Source organism: Mustela erminea, chromosome 1 (assembly GCF_009829155.1).
Source record: "Mustela erminea isolate mMusErm1 chromosome 1, mMusErm1.Pri, whole genome shotgun sequence".
Taxonomy (NCBI): domain Eukaryota; kingdom Metazoa; phylum Chordata; class Mammalia; order Carnivora; family Mustelidae; genus Mustela; species Mustela erminea.
The window spans coordinates 16,968,608-16,985,106 of record NC_045614.1 but is presented as its reverse complement, the minus strand read 5'-3'; the positions used below and the strand labels follow the sequence as shown (position 1 = coordinate 16,985,106).

General features: G+C 61.2%; 2 protein-coding genes across 2 annotated transcripts; one reads left to right on the top strand and one right to left on the bottom strand.

Annotated features, from left to right (window-relative positions):
- Window positions 1-502: 502 nt before the first annotated feature.
- Window positions 503-5,667, top strand: PRSS50 (serine protease 50). Its single transcript, XM_032360580.1, has 6 exons — window positions 503-698; window positions 797-991; window positions 2,258-2,420; window positions 3,422-3,705; window positions 4,806-4,972; window positions 5,310-5,667. Exons 1-6 carry the CDS (start codon window positions 539-541, stop codon window positions 5,538-5,540), a joined length of 1,200 nt encoding a protein of 399 aa, XP_032216471.1. The 5' UTR covers window positions 503-538; the 3' UTR covers window positions 5,541-5,667.
- Window positions 5,668-7,486: 1,819 nt separating this feature from the next.
- On the bottom strand, window positions 7,487-15,554 carry TMIE (transmembrane inner ear). The gene is made up of 4 exons (XM_032360579.1): window positions 15,330-15,554; window positions 11,868-11,985; window positions 8,345-8,494; window positions 7,487-8,042 (listed from the first exon to the last, which is right to left on the bottom strand). Exons 1-4 carry the CDS (start codon window positions 15,408-15,410, stop codon window positions 7,939-7,941), a joined length of 453 nt encoding a protein of 150 aa, XP_032216470.1. The 5' UTR covers window positions 15,411-15,554; the 3' UTR covers window positions 7,487-7,938.
- Between the last annotated feature and the right edge of the window lie 945 nt (window positions 15,555-16,499).

Genomic DNA, 16,499 nt, shown 5'->3' with positions numbered 1-16,499 from the left:
AGCGCCTACACAGTCTTTCCCAAGCAGATGGATCCGTCAGAGAAGAGCCTTTGCTGAACGGAGGGAGGGCGGGTGTTGCTTAAAATTATGCCATCTTCAAACATCGTTCTGGAAAGCCTTTCCAGCCGCTCAGTTTCAGTGCCCTGGGGCAAAGCCCCACTGCAGTTACCAGGCTGGGGGGTGCGGGGAAGGTGGGCCTTTTGGAAATCCTGTAGGACAGCCCCAGAGGTTGGGTCCCATCGCACGGGGTGGGGGGGGGGACGGAAGCACAAACCCAGCAGAGGGCGGTGGGCTGCAGGAGCGAGGCGGTACAGGAACTGGCTGTCCTAGCCCGAGGGACTCCAGGAAGGGCCTGTCCAGGCGCAGTGAGCGAGACCGTGGGGCGGAGGAGGCAGATGGCAGAAGCCCTGAGTCCGTCAGGGCCGCCCCTGGGCTGACGCGGGGAGCGCCACCGCGGGCGGCCATTGGGGGGCGCTCAAGCGGGACGGGGTAGCGGCGCCGGCCTTGCCCACACAGCGAACGCCGGCGCGGGCGGCCGATGGGGGGCGCCGTCGCGAGAGGAGCACCGCGGCGCCATCGCTGCCACTCCCGAATGGAGCTCCGGTGCAGGACGCCGGCCCGCAGGCAGGGCCCCCAGGGCCCCGGGGCATCTGCTCTTCTTCTGCTGCTACTGCTGCTGCTGCCACTGAGGCCCGTGGGTGAGCCCCATCCCGCCCCCCCCACCCCCAGGCCTTCGCGGGGCCTCGTCTGACTGCCTCCCCCGGCCTGACCTGACCCTCACTGCATCCTTCCTCAGGCTGCCTGGCGAGCCAAGCCCCAGGGACACTGCCTGAGCCTGCTTCCGCCGACCCTGGCGTCCCCTGCGGCCCCAGTGCCACCTGTCCCTCAGACGAGCCTCGCCTCCCCCGCCAGGCCCCCACCGACCTGTCGCAGCCCATGACCCCCCAGACCCAGACCATGTCTGTTTCTACCGGGTACAACATCTTCCTCAGTGAGTACCGTGGACTCCCTGGGGGAGGAGGGTGCAGGAGCCATCGGAAGGACCTGTGACCCCTGGGGACCGAGGGGGACGGCGGAGGAAGGGGCAGGGAGGAGTGAGAAGAGAGCTTCCTCGTACAGGGGTTTGCTGAGCATCTACTGGGGGCCAGGCCTCCCGTCCAGGAGAGGTGGGAAGGAAGGACACTCAGAGGAGCCTGGGGAGCACTGCTGTCCCCCCCCCCCCCCGAGCTGACCCAGGCTCCCAGCCAAGGACTTAGGGGATCTCCAGCACAGCTTTCAGGGAGCCACCCCATGGGTGTCTCGGGAGCACCCCCAGGCGACCTTCTCTCCAACAGCGGCTTTCCATCGTGTTGAACAGAAACCCCCAGAAGATTTCTTATCTTGGAACTCAGTGCCCACAACTGAGCTGCCACCAGAAGCCTGTCTCACAGGGCCCACTGCGTGCAGACACCCCCTCTCCTATGTGGCACCCAACACGTGCTGGTGCTGGCCCATGCAGGCTGATGTCCCCATCCACACACAGTCCCCCCCAACCCCCCCCACCGCAGGAAAACCCTGGGGGTGGGTTACTCTGAGGTTGGATATGTGCATTTTCGGTTTGAGAAGTTTTCCAAAGTGGCTGCACGCTCCCCGCAACCGGGGGTGAGTGGTCTGGGCCGATAACCCTCACCCATCCTTGGGGCCAGAGCCACTGAGTTTCGTCGGGCAGGTGGTGTGGAGGGGAACCTCCCTGTGCTGCAGGGCTCCCGGAGGATTCCTGGGACTCAGCAGCTTTCAGGTTGGCTTGCTGCTGGGATGTCGTCCTTGGGGTGTGTCTGTTCACGCCCATGGCCCGTTTTTCTCTTGGGTCGTCTCACTGAATCACAGGAGGGTTCCCAGAGGAGGGAGAGGGGTCTGGCTGGGCCAAAGTATAGGGGGTGGGTGCAGACAGAAACACGGATGAGTTTCTGAAGGATCTGGTCAGAGTTCCAGGCCCAGTGCCATACCAGAGTGGGGGGGCTGGGAATGCTCTGGGCCCCCGGTCTGGGGGAGGAGGGACAGGGGTACCTGGGCAGCGCTGAGGCCCTTTAGAAGCTGCAGACTTCCATTTTCATGTGCAAAAAAAGAGAGATTCCTGTGGGAAAAGAGAATCACTGCCTGAGTGTGGGCCACAGCTGGAGAGGCAGGAGATGGTACTGAGGGGAGGGAAGGCACCTTGGGGCGGTGGGGGGGGGTTGCAGCGGCCCATCCTCCAGCAAGCTCTCACCTTCCTCCTCAGCCTGCGGCTCCTCCCAGGAGAAGGACCCCACCCTCAGGGACCCAGAGGCCATGGCTCGGCGGTGGCCATGGATGGTCAGCGTGCAGGCCAACGGCACGCACATCTGTGCGGGCACCCTCATTGCCTCCCGCTGGGTGCTGACCGTGGCCCACTGCCTGATCTTGTGAGTTGGGGCCTAGGTGGGCGGGTGGAAAGGTGTCCAGAGCCACGGGGCCTGGTCATGCTGCCAGCTGGGCCTTCGGCGGCAGCCGTGCTCTGGTCCCAACCCCAGCCTCTCTCTTCAGCTCTCAGCATGTGCAGGCTGAGTCCTGCCGATTCCTGCTTCCTTCCCAGAGGGCTGGGCACTTGCTCCCCTCCCCTTGGCTCCCCAGGCCTCAGCAGTCCTGCTGTAGATAGGAGATAGGGGCTTGGAAGCCACTAGCCAGACCTCCTTCCTCCTAGCCGCAGAGAGGAGGTCCTAAGTCCTCCGTCCCACACACCATTTGCTTCACTTACATGCCTTCCTTCGTTCTACCCATAGCCTTTGACCCTCCTTTGAAACCCTGGCCTGGGCCCCAGGGGCAGAAAGGGGACGCATCACTCCTCTTGGCTTGCTGGGGCCAATAGATGAGAAGACAGGTGCTCCCCGGGGAGTCCGGGCGGCGTGGGGACAAGAGAGAGAGCATGCCCACGTGCCAGGGCCAGGGGAGGGCCTGAGGGCAGCATCCGTGGAAAAGCCTGCTCCAAGCCCAAGGGCTGACTTGGAGATTGAGAGGCATGCTGGGAAAGGAGGCTGGAGGACGAGGCTGTGGCTGATTGATTGCGCCCGGCCTCTCTGCCACTTCCAGGGCCTGCACTGGGTACCAGACAGAGTCCAGAGTTTGGAACTAGAGAAAACTGGGTCCACGTCCCAGCTCTGCCACTTCCTGGCTGTGTGGCCTTGAGCCGTTTCCTGGGCTTCTCTGAGCCTTGGTTTTCCTCTCTGTAAAGTAAAGGGTTGTTGTAAAGGGCAGGACCACACAGCAGATGTGCAGAGGGCCCTGTTCACAGCTGTTGGGAGAGAGGGGCTCGGGGGGCTTGAAGTAGGTGGGTGGCCTGCCTGGACTGACTCGGAGTGCCACAGTGGGGTGGAGGCCTGGGTGGGTTGCCTGGACCTGAAGACAGACTCCCCTCGTGGTCCCCTAGGCAAAATGTTACCTATTCAGTGCGGGTGGGGAGCCCGAGAATAGACCAGAAATCCCCGACGACCTCCGACGTCCCGGTGTACCAGGTCATCTTGAACAAACGGTACCGGCCCCATCGGTACTGGTCCTGGGTGGGTCGGGCCCACGACATTGCCCTCCTCAAGCTCACGTGGCCGCTCAAATACAACAAGTACGTCTGGCCCATCTGCCTGCCTGGCTTGGACTTTGAGGTGAAGGACGGCTCCCTCTGCACTGTAACGGGCTGGGGACTCCCCAAGTTTGACGGTGAGTCAGAGCCTCTCCGGAACCGGTTGGGGGCGTGGTGGTGTGTGTGGGAGAACCCAGTGGGGGGAAGGCCGGGGTCTCTGTGGACAGCTGTTTCTGAGACATCTTCCCTTTGGGCTCTGGTCTCCTTCCCCCTGGGGGGTCTTGGCAGCAAATAGGTCATGACCGTTCAGGCCTGAAGGGTCCCAGAGGCCCATGAGCCCTCAGCCCCAGGCCAGGGCCTGGAAACAGGACTTCCTTGAAGGCAGAGGGGGGCAGAGTGACAGCTTGCCTTGGGCGCGCAATCCCAGGATTTGAAGCAGAAATTTGCAGTGGGAGGAGTAGGGTTTGGTGACTGTAGAAAGTTCCCCCAGCGGCCCTGCATGGTTGGCTAAGGGCCGTCTGCAGCCAGAGTTGGCTAAGGGCCAGTCTGCAGCCAGTGAACCTCAAGTCCTTTATCTTCCCCGGGGATGGAGCAAGGCCCGAAGTGTAGGGGGGTCTTCCCAGGCCCACCCAGGGGCTATTTTCTTAGGAGTTTTAGGAAGGCCCAATCCATTCAGGGAGCCCCTCTTTTCCACAAGGCAGGCGCTCATCCCTTTGGCTTCACGGAACCATCTTGCCTAAAAATAGTCTGCAGTGGTTCCAGCCTGGGGCTGCGGGTGGCTGTTTGTCTTTCCTGCCACGGCCTGTCTGGGGAATGGCTGAGGATGGCCCCCCAGGGGCTCCAGCTAGAGACAGAGTCACACTGGAAGAGAGGGAGGAGGGGACAGGAGGTGGGAGGGCCTAGGGCCCACAGAGCGGGGGTGGGGGGGTGGGGGGGGTCTGGGCTAGCTAGGGTGAAAGAGACCTTTGGGGGAGGCTTAGCAAAGGAGGAATTTGGACCTGAGAGGGGCTGCGCAGGCCTTTGAGCTGGAAGGGCAGACGCCAAGCTGCTGAGATGGGAACAGACCCCATGGACTGGAGTCTGGTAGGGGTGAGACCAGGCCCTGCGAGGCCAGGCTGAGGGCAGCCTGCTCCGAGATCTCCAGGAGGGCCTCCTCAGAGGCTGGGGGAGCAGGCCAGCTGCAGCAAGGACAGCCCCCCGGCTGGCAGTGAACCATGGGGGGGACCTGTCCCCGCAGGCGTGTGGCCCCAGTTCCGGAGCATTCAGGAGAAGGGAGTCACCATCCTGAACAGCAAGGACTGTGACAAGTTATACCACAAGACCTCCAAAGTGCCCTCTCTGGTTCGGGTCGTGGACTCCCAGATGGTCTGTGCGGAGGACTTGAACCGGGAAAACTTCTGCTACGTGAGCACCTTCCTCCTTGCTCCCTCACCTCCAGGGGCGCCTGCAGAGATGGGGGTGGGGCGCTCAGAGGGGAGGGGAGGACGGAGGAAGAGATGGGAAGGGAGAGAGAAGGGGGTGGTGAGAAGAAGGGGGGTGGGAGCCTGAGGGGGGGGGAGGTGAACCTCTCTGAGGGAGGTCTCCTGGGTCTGGACCTCGAGGACACCTCTCAGCTAGCTGACCCCCTGGGTTGTAGTAGGGGAGCTGCTGTGGAAGACAAGTGGCGTGGGGGTACCTTGCTTTGTCCTTGAGCCGGAGCACATCTCCCTCTGACCCTTTTCGTTACACACGCCTCCTGCAGGAGATAAGTGGAGAGCCCTTGGCCTGTTCTGTGGACACTACGTGGTACCTGGTGGGACTGGTGACCTGGGGCCCAGGCTGCGGGAGGAGCGAGACCCCGCCCATCTACCTGCAGGTCACCGCCTACCAGCACTGGATCTGGGAACGGGTCAGCGGGCAGGCCCTGCCAGCCCCATCCAGGGCCCTGCTCCTGGTGCTCCTGCTGTCCCTCAACCTCCTTGCTGCCCTCTGACACCCTCGTGCTGTCCCCTGGGGGTGCCGTCCTCACCCTCTGGGCCCAGCATGCTGCAGGTGTAGCTCTCCCTGCCCCGCAGGGCAGGGCAGAGCAGAGATGAGGTGCTCAATTAAACACTTCTCTTCCCCAAGCTGCTTCCTTCCTGAGTCTGCTTGAGTGGGAGGTGAGCGAGCCAGGGAGGGGGGTGGGGTGAGGAGGCCCGCCAGCCTGTCTCTCCTGAAAGGCGCAGAGCCCCCTGGGTCTGTCTCCATCTATAGGTTTGGGGTGGCTCCCGCAGAAAGAGGAGGGGGAGTATAGGAATGATACTGGGGTCCAGAACATACTCTGTGGGCTGAAATGGGGCTGCTGGGACCCAGGGTGAGGCTGGGGTCAAGGGGCAGCTATATCTGGGCCAGGGCAGGGAGTGTGTTTTCTGGGCTACTTTAGTGGGAGTCAGGTTCTCCTTGACTTTGGCTGGAGCCACTCCCCCTCCCACTCCGTCTCTGCCCAGAAGCACTGTAGTGAACTTGGACCTTCCAGCCCTGTGCCCTGCCTAGAGCCTGAGGCAGGTGCCCACGGGGCTCAGACGTTAAGGGTGGCAGCCCTGCCTGTCCAAGAGAGACTAATAGAGGCCCTAGGTCAGAGACCAGGGAACAGGGCAGATGCAGCCCCGGCCTGGACATCCCCCAGTCTTTACCAGCAGCTCCTCGGACTTCTGGTGGCCCCTGCCCCTCTGGGCCTCTGTTGACTGGGCCACACAGAAAGCCTCTGGCCTGTATGTGTTGTAGGACCTTAGCCACAACCTTAACCTCCTGCATGAGAAGCCCGTAGGCTAGACCGTGAGGCTAGAGTCAGGGCTCTGACTCCAGACCCACAGCGGGGCTTCTGGGGTTTCTCTGTCCCTTCATGGCTCCGTGACCCATGTCTGCCCGGGTCCCTCTTCTTGCATCACAGTCATCCAGCTCCAGGTCACGATCCACACCGGACCCCGTCCCCAGCATGGGGCTCAGGCCACAAAGTGAAGGGGGGAGGTGGAGAGCGGGGGCAGCTTCCTCCCGGTCTCGGCCAGCTGGCGGGTGCCTCTCCCTCCAGCTCGTCCCAGTTCAGGCTGGGGGCATAGTTAGGGGAGGGAGCTCCTGCTTGGCCGGTGCCGCCCGCCAGCCTGTCCCAGTGCGTCACCCTCTGCGTATATGCTCCAGGGACAGGGCACCCTGAGGGATCATCTCAGGCCACTCAGGTACAAGAAGGCACTCAGCTTTATTTACATATCCGTCGCAGGCCACCAAGGCTGCTCGTCCCAGCTCAGGAACGAACCATGGGGTCTCCTCAGTTTCCAGGCCCAGATGTGTGCGTCTCCACGGAGGTTAGCCACCATGTGGAAATCCCTCTGTATGTCCCCTCCCCGAAAAGTCAGCCTTGGGGTGAGGGCTGTGGGCCTCCCCGACTCTGGTCCGCGTGACTCCCTGAGGCGCCACCTTTGAGGTGGTAGAAGAGGAAGCTGGATGCTGTTCTGCACAACAGGTGGAAGGCTGCCTGCTGCCTTGGCGCCCCTGACTGTCCCCTGCGGTGACCCCAGCGGGGGAGGGGGGACCCTGACGACCCCCACAGTGCTCCCCTCGGCTTCTCTGGGACTCCCTGGATTCTCCCAGATGGGGCCCTGCTACCAGCTTTCTTCACTTCTCCCTTTAGCCCGCAGGCCTCAGCCTTCTGCACCCCGACCCACCCCTGAGGCCCCCCCCACAGCCCCGAGTCCCCAGGCCTCACCCTCGGCCTCCCAGCAGCCTCAGCTCCAGTGTGGCTGCCTGGCATGTGGGGCTGGAGTTCCCCTGCCTCCAGATGGGCGTTCTATCACCTCCCCGGCCAGGACCCCGGCTGGGCATGGGCCTGGGCAAGCTCCCTGGCTACCAGGGCTGCGTCTGGAGAAGGCTGAGAGCCTCAGCTCGGCTTCCTCCAGTGACCCTCTTCTCCCCACTGGCCAGCCTGGCTGTGGCGTCACACTCCAGCCCCTCCAGTTCTGCCGTCTCCTTCTAAGAGGCAAGCCACGTCCCGTCAGCCCCGCAGAGCCACTGCTGTTCCTGGAAGCAGGGACAGAGGCATGTCTGGGTGGGGGCAAGGCCACCCCACTCCGGATCTGCAGGGGGACAGTGGCCCAAGACCACCTTTGCTGAGCGGCCACGTGGATGAGGTGAAAGAATTGGAGTCCAGGCTGGGAGGCAGGATGCCAGGTGCAGTCCTGCCCCTGCCCCCCAGTGGGCTGTCAGGATGGGGCCTCAGCAGGCCCCTCCAAGCCAAGAAGAGGGTGTTCTGCAATCTCTCTAGTCCACGGATGTGCTGGGAGTCCAAGATGCCCGGACCCTGGCCAGAACTTGAGCCCCAGGGCTAGCCAGCCTGGGCTGCCACCTCCAGGAAGCCCTCCTCATTTCTCCCCTTTCTTCTTCTTGGCTTCGTTCTTCTCATCCTCCTCTACCTTGATGGCCACGGTGTCCACACTGTCCTTCTTCTTCTTCTTCTTCTTATCCTCTGTGGGGTAGAAGAGGGACAGGGGGCCGGGGTGAGGCAGGGGGTCGTAGGACCCGCACCAGAGCCCCCCACAGCCAGCCCATCACTTCTTCCTTCCAAACCTCTCTCACCTGCAGAAGAGCTCCTTGTGTTACCTGCCTCACTCGGGCCCGTTTGTGCACTCTGGTCTCTAGGGACCAGAACATTATGCTGGGGGAGGGGAGGAGCAGGGCCACTCTCAGTGGCAGGACTGAGAATCGGGCTGGTTTAGGAGGGACAGGTGGTGGTGGGGGGGGGGGGTTGGGGGACCCCTGCCTGCTCACCTCCAGGGATCTCCGTGAGCTCATTGAGGGGGGGCACCGTCTCCAGTTTGTCCGTGTACATCTTGGCGGCCTTCCGCTGCAAGTAGCGGGCTTCAATCTCCTTCCGGGTCCGGGGCACGCGGCAGTTGAAGATGCAGCACAGAGTGATGACTGTGACAGGGGTGGGGGTAGGGGGTGGACAGAGCAGGCTTGGCCAGGGCTGGAGCTCAGACATCCCAGGAACGGTCCCCACATTTCAGACCTGCCCTCACCTGCCTACGTGCATCTCACCCAGCAATCGCTGGCAGAAGGCTCTTCATTTGCATGAGATCCCTGTAGGCTCTGGGATTCTTCCTGAGATCTCTTCTCCTGAGCAGGGCGGACTTCAGAGAGTCACACAGGGACCCGCTCTCCGAAGGACCTGGCGCTGGGCTTAATGGGCTGCTGTCGCTGTTCTTAACAATTTCTGAACAAGGGGGTCCTGTACTTTTTGCACTGGCCTCTAAGTCCTGTTGCTGATCTTGCTTTCTGACTAGATCGGGGCCCCTGGAGGACAGGACAGAGGCCTGCACAGTGACTCAAACGACAGCCACCCAGACGCTGGCCTGTGTTCCCAGCCAGGCCTCTCAACTCCTGGTGCTTCCCCTCCAGCCTCCTGAGAGGACCTCAAACACTGAAGGACGGGGCCATGTCTCCCTCAGCCTCCCTGAGGACAAGCCTGGGCTTCTCCTGGCCACGAGGGTCCCCCAGAGGGCACAGACCCTGCCCTGGGGCGTTTACGCAGATAGTTATTCCAGGAACGGTTTTCCGGCTGAAGGCAGCTGTGCCCACGCGAGCTGGGCCAAGGAATGGAGCTGGCCTGTCTAGTGATGGGCAGGGCTGGGCACAGCTGCCAGGACCCGGCTGGACTGAGTTTGTTTTTCTAAGGCCCCACAGTCTGACCACCCTGGCCCCGGCCTCGGGGGAGGGGACCGGGCTGCTGCTTATTATAAATCGGATGACAGGACATAACTTCCTGGCAGACTCCTGGGGGCAGGATGGCCAAGCAGGACAAGCCAGGCCTATTTTAAGGAAGATGGATTAGACCAATGTAGCCGGGACTGAAGCACCCTTTGGGGTCAACTTACGCAACCCCTTCAGCCAAATCTTGTGGCCCCACTAAGTCTCACCCAGATTCACAGAATGAGGGGGAAAAAAAAGAATGAATGAAGGCGTGGGATGCTCTCAAATCCTTTGCTCCTGAGGACAACCAGATTCCCGAATGGATGGACAGGGGAGCTGACAATAATCGGGAACCCTGGGGGACTGCACGAGACCCCAGCAGTAGGTCTGACTGCACAGGGCTGTCCAGGGGCATGTGCTTCTCCTGGCACCTTGGATAAGCCTTTCTTATCCCTTCGAAGCTGGGTTCTAGTCTTCTCCAGGTCCCGGTGTGTATGCCCACGGCCCTGATCCTGCTGGCTTGGGCCGCCCCTTCTAGCCGCCCGCTGGGCACGTCCTCTCACATGCTTGCTCTCCCCAGAGGCTGGTCCCAGGCCCCGAAAAGCCCGGGATCCAAAGGGAGCTCAGCTATTGGCACCTGGATCAGGGCTCAGATGCTGCCCCTCGATCCAGGCCTGCCCCACCCAGACTGGCCTGGTCATTTCTCATCAAAGAAGTTAAAAAACAATGTGCCTTGGATGGAGATCCAGGGCCCCGACAGGGGCTTGCAATGTGAGTCCCCAGGCTGGAGAGAACTCCCGGGGCACCCCCATCCAAACCCAGCCCCTCTGCTCAAGGTTCTGGGGTGACACGTCACCAACAGTGGTGCCACTAGGCCCAAGCTGACTGGGAGTCAGGAAAGAAGATTCATCCCCAGAAGATGGGGCTAGGCCCTCTCTGCTCCCTAGAGCCTGGCGCGGAAGATGACAACGAGTAGAGACCGGCTGCTCAGAGGCCTTTGGGACTCTCCCTTATCCTTTTCTAGGAAATAGGGTGGGGTGTAGGAGCTGGTCTACATGCTTCATATCCAAGCTCCTCTTTGGGTCTGACATTGCAACCTTCTTGTGTGGTCCAGGCACCTCCACTGTCTGGGGCCGAGCAGAGCCCGGAGAGGCTAGCCTGTGTCTAGAGGCCTTTTGGTGTCTTTACTCCTGCTCCCTGGAGTACCCCGGAACGGCTCCCTTGACCTGCACCCTACACTGCTCCAGCAGGCAGATGCCTCCCAGAATCCTGCTTCTTGGTGCTGGGGTGCAGGTGTGGGGTGGCAGACGGGGCCATGGTTTCCCCTCTGGATACCTGGGCTTGGGCCGCAGCCACAGCTGGCTGTCCGCGGGGCCTCCACAGAGAGGACTCAGTAGTTCTTGCCTTGGCCAGGAATGAAATGTAGCCTCTTGCTCAGCTCCCACTCCCACCCCAGCCGTGAAGAAATGGTGATGGTGGGGTGTGGATTATTTTCCCACAAGGAGGGCCTTTCTGGTGCCAGGAGAAGCACATGCAAATCAGATGTCTTTGTCTCCCTTGGAGTCCTTACATCTGGGTGGGCCCTCTGCCAGGACGCTCCCCTCCAGGGGACTTCATCCTGGGACAGCTCCAGCTAGAACTTAAATGACATTTTCGCGGCCCAGACCCGGGGTGCAGTCAGCAAAAATCCTATAGCGGAGATCTGAGACTTTGTGTGGGGGGCATTTCCTCCCACCTCTGCTGATACCGTCCTCTCTGCCTGGAATGCTTTTCCACTTGCCCACCCGGCAAAACTATGCATTCTCTCACTGATGTGCAGCTAAGAGACTCTTCTCCATGAAGCTTGTGTAGGGGGAGTGGGTTTGCTTTCTTTTCCTTGCCTGCGTCTTCCCGGATCCATGGTGTATGGAAAGCGTTGTCAGACTCTACGTTGTACCCTGGCGGCCTCCCCCTTCCATTGGCCTTTCTCTACCCCTCTTTCCCCAGCGGCAGACCCCCTACTCTGGAAGGGCCGAAGGGAGCACAGCAAACCCATTTCTGTTGTGAGTTCGCATCCAACAACTCCCAGTCCCAGGAGAGGAAGGGGTCTCCTGCTTTTAATTGAGGGGGGTGTGAGTCATTCCAGGGGAGTGGGAGTTGACAAGGCACGGTTTCCAGCCCGGGAGCCGCATCTGCCGGGCGTCTGGGGAGCCTCTAGGCTGAGCTGCGGCCAAGAATGGCCTTGCTGGGGCCTCTGGGTGTGGGCCCTTTAAGCGGGCCAAACTGCAGGAAAAGCATCAGGAGGCCAGCGATAGGGAAAAATGACACGTCCTCATCCTGGTTCAGTGGAGTCCCCTGTAATTACCGTAATTGCCCTGTGGCTGTGTCCCAGCCGGGCAGAATACTTCAGGTCACCACCAGCCTGTCAGTCCTCCACAGGGACTCTGTGTAGAACAGGAGATGCCAGAAACCACAGTGGGCCTCCTGCGGGCGGCTGGCCTGCTTGCACTGCCCGGAATTGCTGCTCTGAGCCCCTGGGGGATGGTGCTGGTAGGGATGGGGGGAGACAGGGGGTGCTGTGCTTCTGCAGCAGCGTGGGAGGGGGCGGGGAGCAGCTACTCACTGATGGACAACACGAAGAGTGAGAAGATGCCCACCACGTGCCAGAGGCGCATGTCCCAGAACACCACCGTCTCCTTGGTCAGCGGGGGCGGCTTGGGCTTGGGCGGGGCCGTGCTGGGCTGCAGGTCAGGAGAGAGGGAATTGAAGCCAGGCAGAGACCAGGGGCTGGGGCTGGGCAGAGAGAGGCCCAGGTTTCAGTAAGGACTCAGCCCGAGTGTTCCAGAATCTCCTAGAATCAGGTGTCTTATACAGTCACAGCCACCTTGCGAGGGTCCAGGTTTAGAGCGAGAGAAGAAAGCAGAGCCCCAGAACCATGGAGCCAGTGACCTGGAGTACCAGGGTGCCTGAGGACACCAAGGTCTAAAGGGGCAAAGGTGGATGGCTTGTCCCAATCAGGTTCAAGTCCTCTTCAGGCGGACTGCTAGTCTTGCCTCCTGCTCCAACCCGGGGCCCCACAGGCAAATGGGGTCTCAGGACCAAGGCCAGAGACAAGGCGAGGCCGGTGCTGTCCTGGGGGACTTTGCTTCCAAGCATCCTCAGTGTGGGGTGGGGTGTGGAGCTGGACCTAGGTCCCGTGGCTCTGCTTCCTGGCCAGGACCCACACTGGGTAACCTCAACATTTGCCTCTCCTGCCAGAGTCCTCTTCTGACTATGGGCTAGGCGGGAGCCCTCCCAGGACAGGACGAGATAAATAGTCTGCAAGACGGCAGTGACACCTAGAGGCCAAGCATTGTAAGCATGGCTGAAACATCCCACCTTCCCAGTGAGATGCCACCTTGCTCTGGGAGTCTAGGGGGACACAGCCCTGCCCTGGGGGACTGAGGGAACAAGACCCTGCCCAGTAGGTCTGGGTAAGACCTGTCCCTAACCTGAGGGACTGAGAGGGCTATGACCCTATCTCTGTCACCAAATTAGGCTGAGGGATGTGGGCCGTGGAGAGGGGGGAGTGGGGGGCGGGTGGGATTGGTTAAGGCTCAGAGGGAAAGAAGATGCTGGGACATCTGTGGACTTCGCTGTCTCCGGACTAACTGAATCAGGACAGACCTGCAGTCTCCTCTGGCTCTCTAGGAAGGAAAGGCAGCTCGAAGCTCAACCATCCATCTGGTCTTACCCCTGGTCCATGAGGCATGGGCTGTGCACCTACCACAAGCCAGGAGCTTCCTCATCTCAACAACACCGCCCTTCAGCACGTCCCAGGTAATCAGTGAGCTTGGGATTGGTATGTGATTCCCCAGCACTTTTCCCTGAGTCAGGATAAACTTGTTACCTCTAAGCCTCACGTTCTCCACCTGTGACTTGAGTCAGGTGGTTCCTGGGCTTTCTGGGAAGCTCTCTCTACCCGATCAGAGTGGTAATGATGAGGAGAAGATACCCTTCCTCAGCATCATCCCGGGGGACTGGATCCATTTGTAGGGTGAGACACATGGATGTGGGGTCAGGCACCTCTGTGGGGTCAGGGCACATGTGTGTAGGTACAGGGTATGCGTGCTGTGGGGGTATGCATCTGTGGTCAGTCATAGGTCTGTAGAGTCCAGTGCTGTCTGGGCCAGGCTCTGGGCAGTGGCTGGCTTCCCGATTCTAAGGCTCAGTGTGTTTGGTCCGGCTGGGCTGTACGGCTGGAAGGTTCTCAGGTCCAGAGACGAGATCTCGGATTCTGGGCCCCAGTAGCTGAGAGTCCACTTCTGATATCTTCTCATTCTAGCCTTGTTCTGGGCAGAATTGAGATTCTAATCTCACCCTGATAGGGATCTTGGGTAGAGGGTACTAGGCAAGAGTGGCCATCTCTGTGGTGGGCACTGCGGAAGGTCTAAACCTAAAGCTTGGGAGCCCCAGGCTCCAGCAGCCGGAGAATGATGCCTGGAGGGGCTGTCGTGGGTGGTGTTGCGGACTCCGGCCCTACCCATCCTTCTGGTGCTTGCCTGGATCCCCTGGGCTCAGCCAGGCCCTTGTTCAGGCTGTAGGCAAATGGCAGGCAGATGGACTGCAAATGCAATTTCCCTTGATGAGTAGGGAGAAGATGAGCTCCCGGGGGCTGAGGGGAAGAGTCCTTGGCTCAGAACGGACACGACCGCCACCCTCCGCCTTCTCCCGCACCCAGGCCAGCTCAGTTTCTGCACCCAAGGCCTTGGGGCAGCCAAGAAGGGGTCCAGGTACACTCTGTGTGACTCAGGCCAGCCTGGCTCCCCTTACAGGGACACTGGAGCTGACACCTGACTCCAGCCCAGCCTTTTGATCACACCCCCCGGTCAGGAGCATGGGCAGGCTTAGTACTGGGGAACAGGGCTCTGTCTTCTTGTCCCTCGGACCGTCAGGTTCAGGGCTGTGTCCTCTTAGGTCCTCAGGATAGGACTCTGTTCTCCCTCTCCCATTCTGTCCCCTGGCACCTGCTCCCACGGGCTCTCCTGGACGCCTCACTGTTTCTTGTCCTTCTTTCTCTCTGTTCTCTCCTCTCTGCCCCTTGCACAGGCTCCAAATCCTGCTCCTTCCTGGCCCTGCCTCTTGGGCCTTTCCATCTGGCCTCATGTTTCAGAATTCTGGTTCTGGTCTGCCTCTTTGACTCCCCTTCACGGCTCAGCAGGAATTGGGGACAGAGGGGACAAGGAGGCTGCAATGGTCCCCACTCTTGCCCTCCCAGCCCTTCTCGGCCCCAGCCATGCTCCTGGCCATCCACCCCACCCATCTTCCTCACCTTACTGGGCTATCTCAGCAGTGCCCCCAGCTCCCCCAACTACATGCCCTCTTCCGGTTTATCCTCCTCCAAAACTCATCCACGACTCTTCCCTGCTCAGAGACCTTTTGCTGGCTCTCCATAATCACCATGACCAAGTAAGACCCCCTGAGCCCTGGGTCCTGCCCTGCCTGTAACTTCCCTCTGGGGCCAAGTGCTCCACATGGGAGCTGAACTCAACACCGGGCTCCTCTGTAAATGGTCTCAGTCTTGTTGTCTCCCTGACCCCACCCTCCAGCTTGGAAAGCCCTCACCTTCCCAAGGCTATGTCACCCCCATCAGCAGAAGAATTTTCCTCCAGCAGACTAGATCTAAGCAGACCCTAAGCTCAGGGACTAAGATCAGGAACTAGATCTCCCCTATCAGACTAGAGGTCACTGACACCAAGGACTCTGTCTCCCCCACCCCTCCCTGGCCCTCATTAGACCAAAGGCAAGAGGGTAAGGGCTGACTGAGCATAGCTGTATCCCCGGACTGGGAATCCATACGATCAGAGTGAGTCTCCCCCACCAGACTGAAATCTGGGGCTGTACCCTCCCATCAGGAACCCTAAGTTTGGGGGCTGAGTCTCCTGCACAGCCTGGGAGCACAGGGGACAGGGCAGTGTCACCCCATGATCCAGGTCTGCGAGGACAGTTGGAAGGGAAAAAGCCAGCTCCCAGGCAGATGGGCTTTCCCTAAGCCTCTGCTGGCGGGCCACAGCCTCCCCGGCCCTCCCGCGTCGCCACGCCTCACCTCCACCAGCTGCCCGGCGACCCTCGCGAGGCAGAGCCCCAGCGCCCAGAGGGGCCCCGCGCCCCGTCGCCGCCTCGCCATCTTCGCGCCCGCAGCTCCGCGCTCGCGGCCGCAGGTGGGGGGAGCCGGTCGCGCGGGGCCGGGCGCGGTTGGCCCGGTGACCGCCCCGCCAGCCAGCGCTCGCGGCGGCGATCTGGTCGCAGGCCGCGAGTGGGCATCATTTATTCATCATTGGTGTCTAGTTCCTGTGCTGCCGGCCCAGGGCCCGCCCCCCCATCCCCTGGGGGATAAGAGTCTGGATCCCCCTCCCCTAACCTCAGCCAGCCAGCCCGAGGTGTGGGAGTGAGTGGGAGGAGGAGGATGGGCTGGGGGCGGGTCCTTGACCTACAGGTCCCACCCCCACCCCCTACCCCCCCACCCCCGCCCCAGTCGGGCCTCAGTTTCTCCATCTGGGGCAAGGGGAGGGGCTAACATCTGCTGATCTAGGAGGCCCTTCCCAGTCTGACGTTCTGAATTTGAAAAACCCTGCTGGACCCAGGCTGGTGATGATAGTTTTGCGGGGGGGGGGGGGGGGGGGGGGGGGGGGGGGGAAGGGGGTGGGGGGGGTGTTGAAAGGGTGGTAAGTTGGGGGGGGTTGGTAGGCAGGTTGCCATAGGGACGGGCGCTCAGGGATGTCCTGGGCTTTCTGGGCTGGCTTCCTGCCCAGAAACGGGTCTGGTCACTCTGGACAGCGGAGCTACAGAGGGGGATGGGGACCTGGGGATGGTATGGTCAGCACTCTAGTTGTGGGTACTATGGAAGGTTCCTGAAGAAGCCAGCATCTGCTACCCCCCCCCCCGCCCCCGAGACAGGGAAGGCTCCACCTGGAAGGGCTGGAGGACCATTTCCCAACTCTGGCTGACCCTGAGCCTCTGCCACAGTCTGAGCCCCCATTGTCACTCCAGTCTGAGGCATGATCCTGACCTCACTCTCAACCTGGCCCACATGTTCTCTGGTCATCAACCCACGATCCAGGGATGGACGGAGGGTGGGTCTGAGGAGCTGTAGAGACCACAGGGGCTCTAAAGGAGGAGGAGGGAGGTCTGGGGTGGGGGGACTTCTCTGGTCCATCCTTCCTCTTCTCCCCTTTCCTACTTCCTCCCTCCCTTCCCCCCTCCTCCCTCCTCCCTC

What these genes read in the sequence shown, in the direction of transcription:
- PRSS50 (XM_032360580.1), top strand. Translation starts at nt 539, where the DNA reads ATGGGGGGCGCCGTCGCGAGAGGAGCACCGCGGCGCCATCGCTGCCAC. An exon ending in GCTGCCACTGAGGCCCGTGG is followed by an intron (nt 699 to 796) that starts GTGAGCCCCATC and finishes ATCCTTCCTCAG; the next exon opens with GCTGCCTGGCGAGCCAAGCC. An exon ending in GGGACTCCCCAAGTTTGACG is followed by an intron (nt 3,706 to 4,805) that starts GTGAGTCAGAGC and finishes CTGTCCCCGCAG; the next exon opens with GCGTGTGGCCCCAGTTCCGG.
- TMIE (XM_032360579.1), bottom strand. Translation starts at nt 15,410, where the DNA reads ATGGCGAGGCGGCGACGGGGCGCGGGGCCCCTCTGGGCGCTGGGGCTC. An exon ending in TCGCCGGGCAGCTGGTGGAG is followed by an intron (nt 11,986 to 15,329) that starts GTGAGGCGTGGC and finishes CCTGACCTGCAG; the next exon opens with CCCAGCACGGCCCCGCCCAA. An exon ending in ACTCTTCGTGTTGTCCATCA is followed by an intron (nt 8,495 to 11,867) that starts GTGAGTAGCTGC and finishes CCCCTGTCACAG; the next exon opens with TCATCACTCTGTGCTGCATC.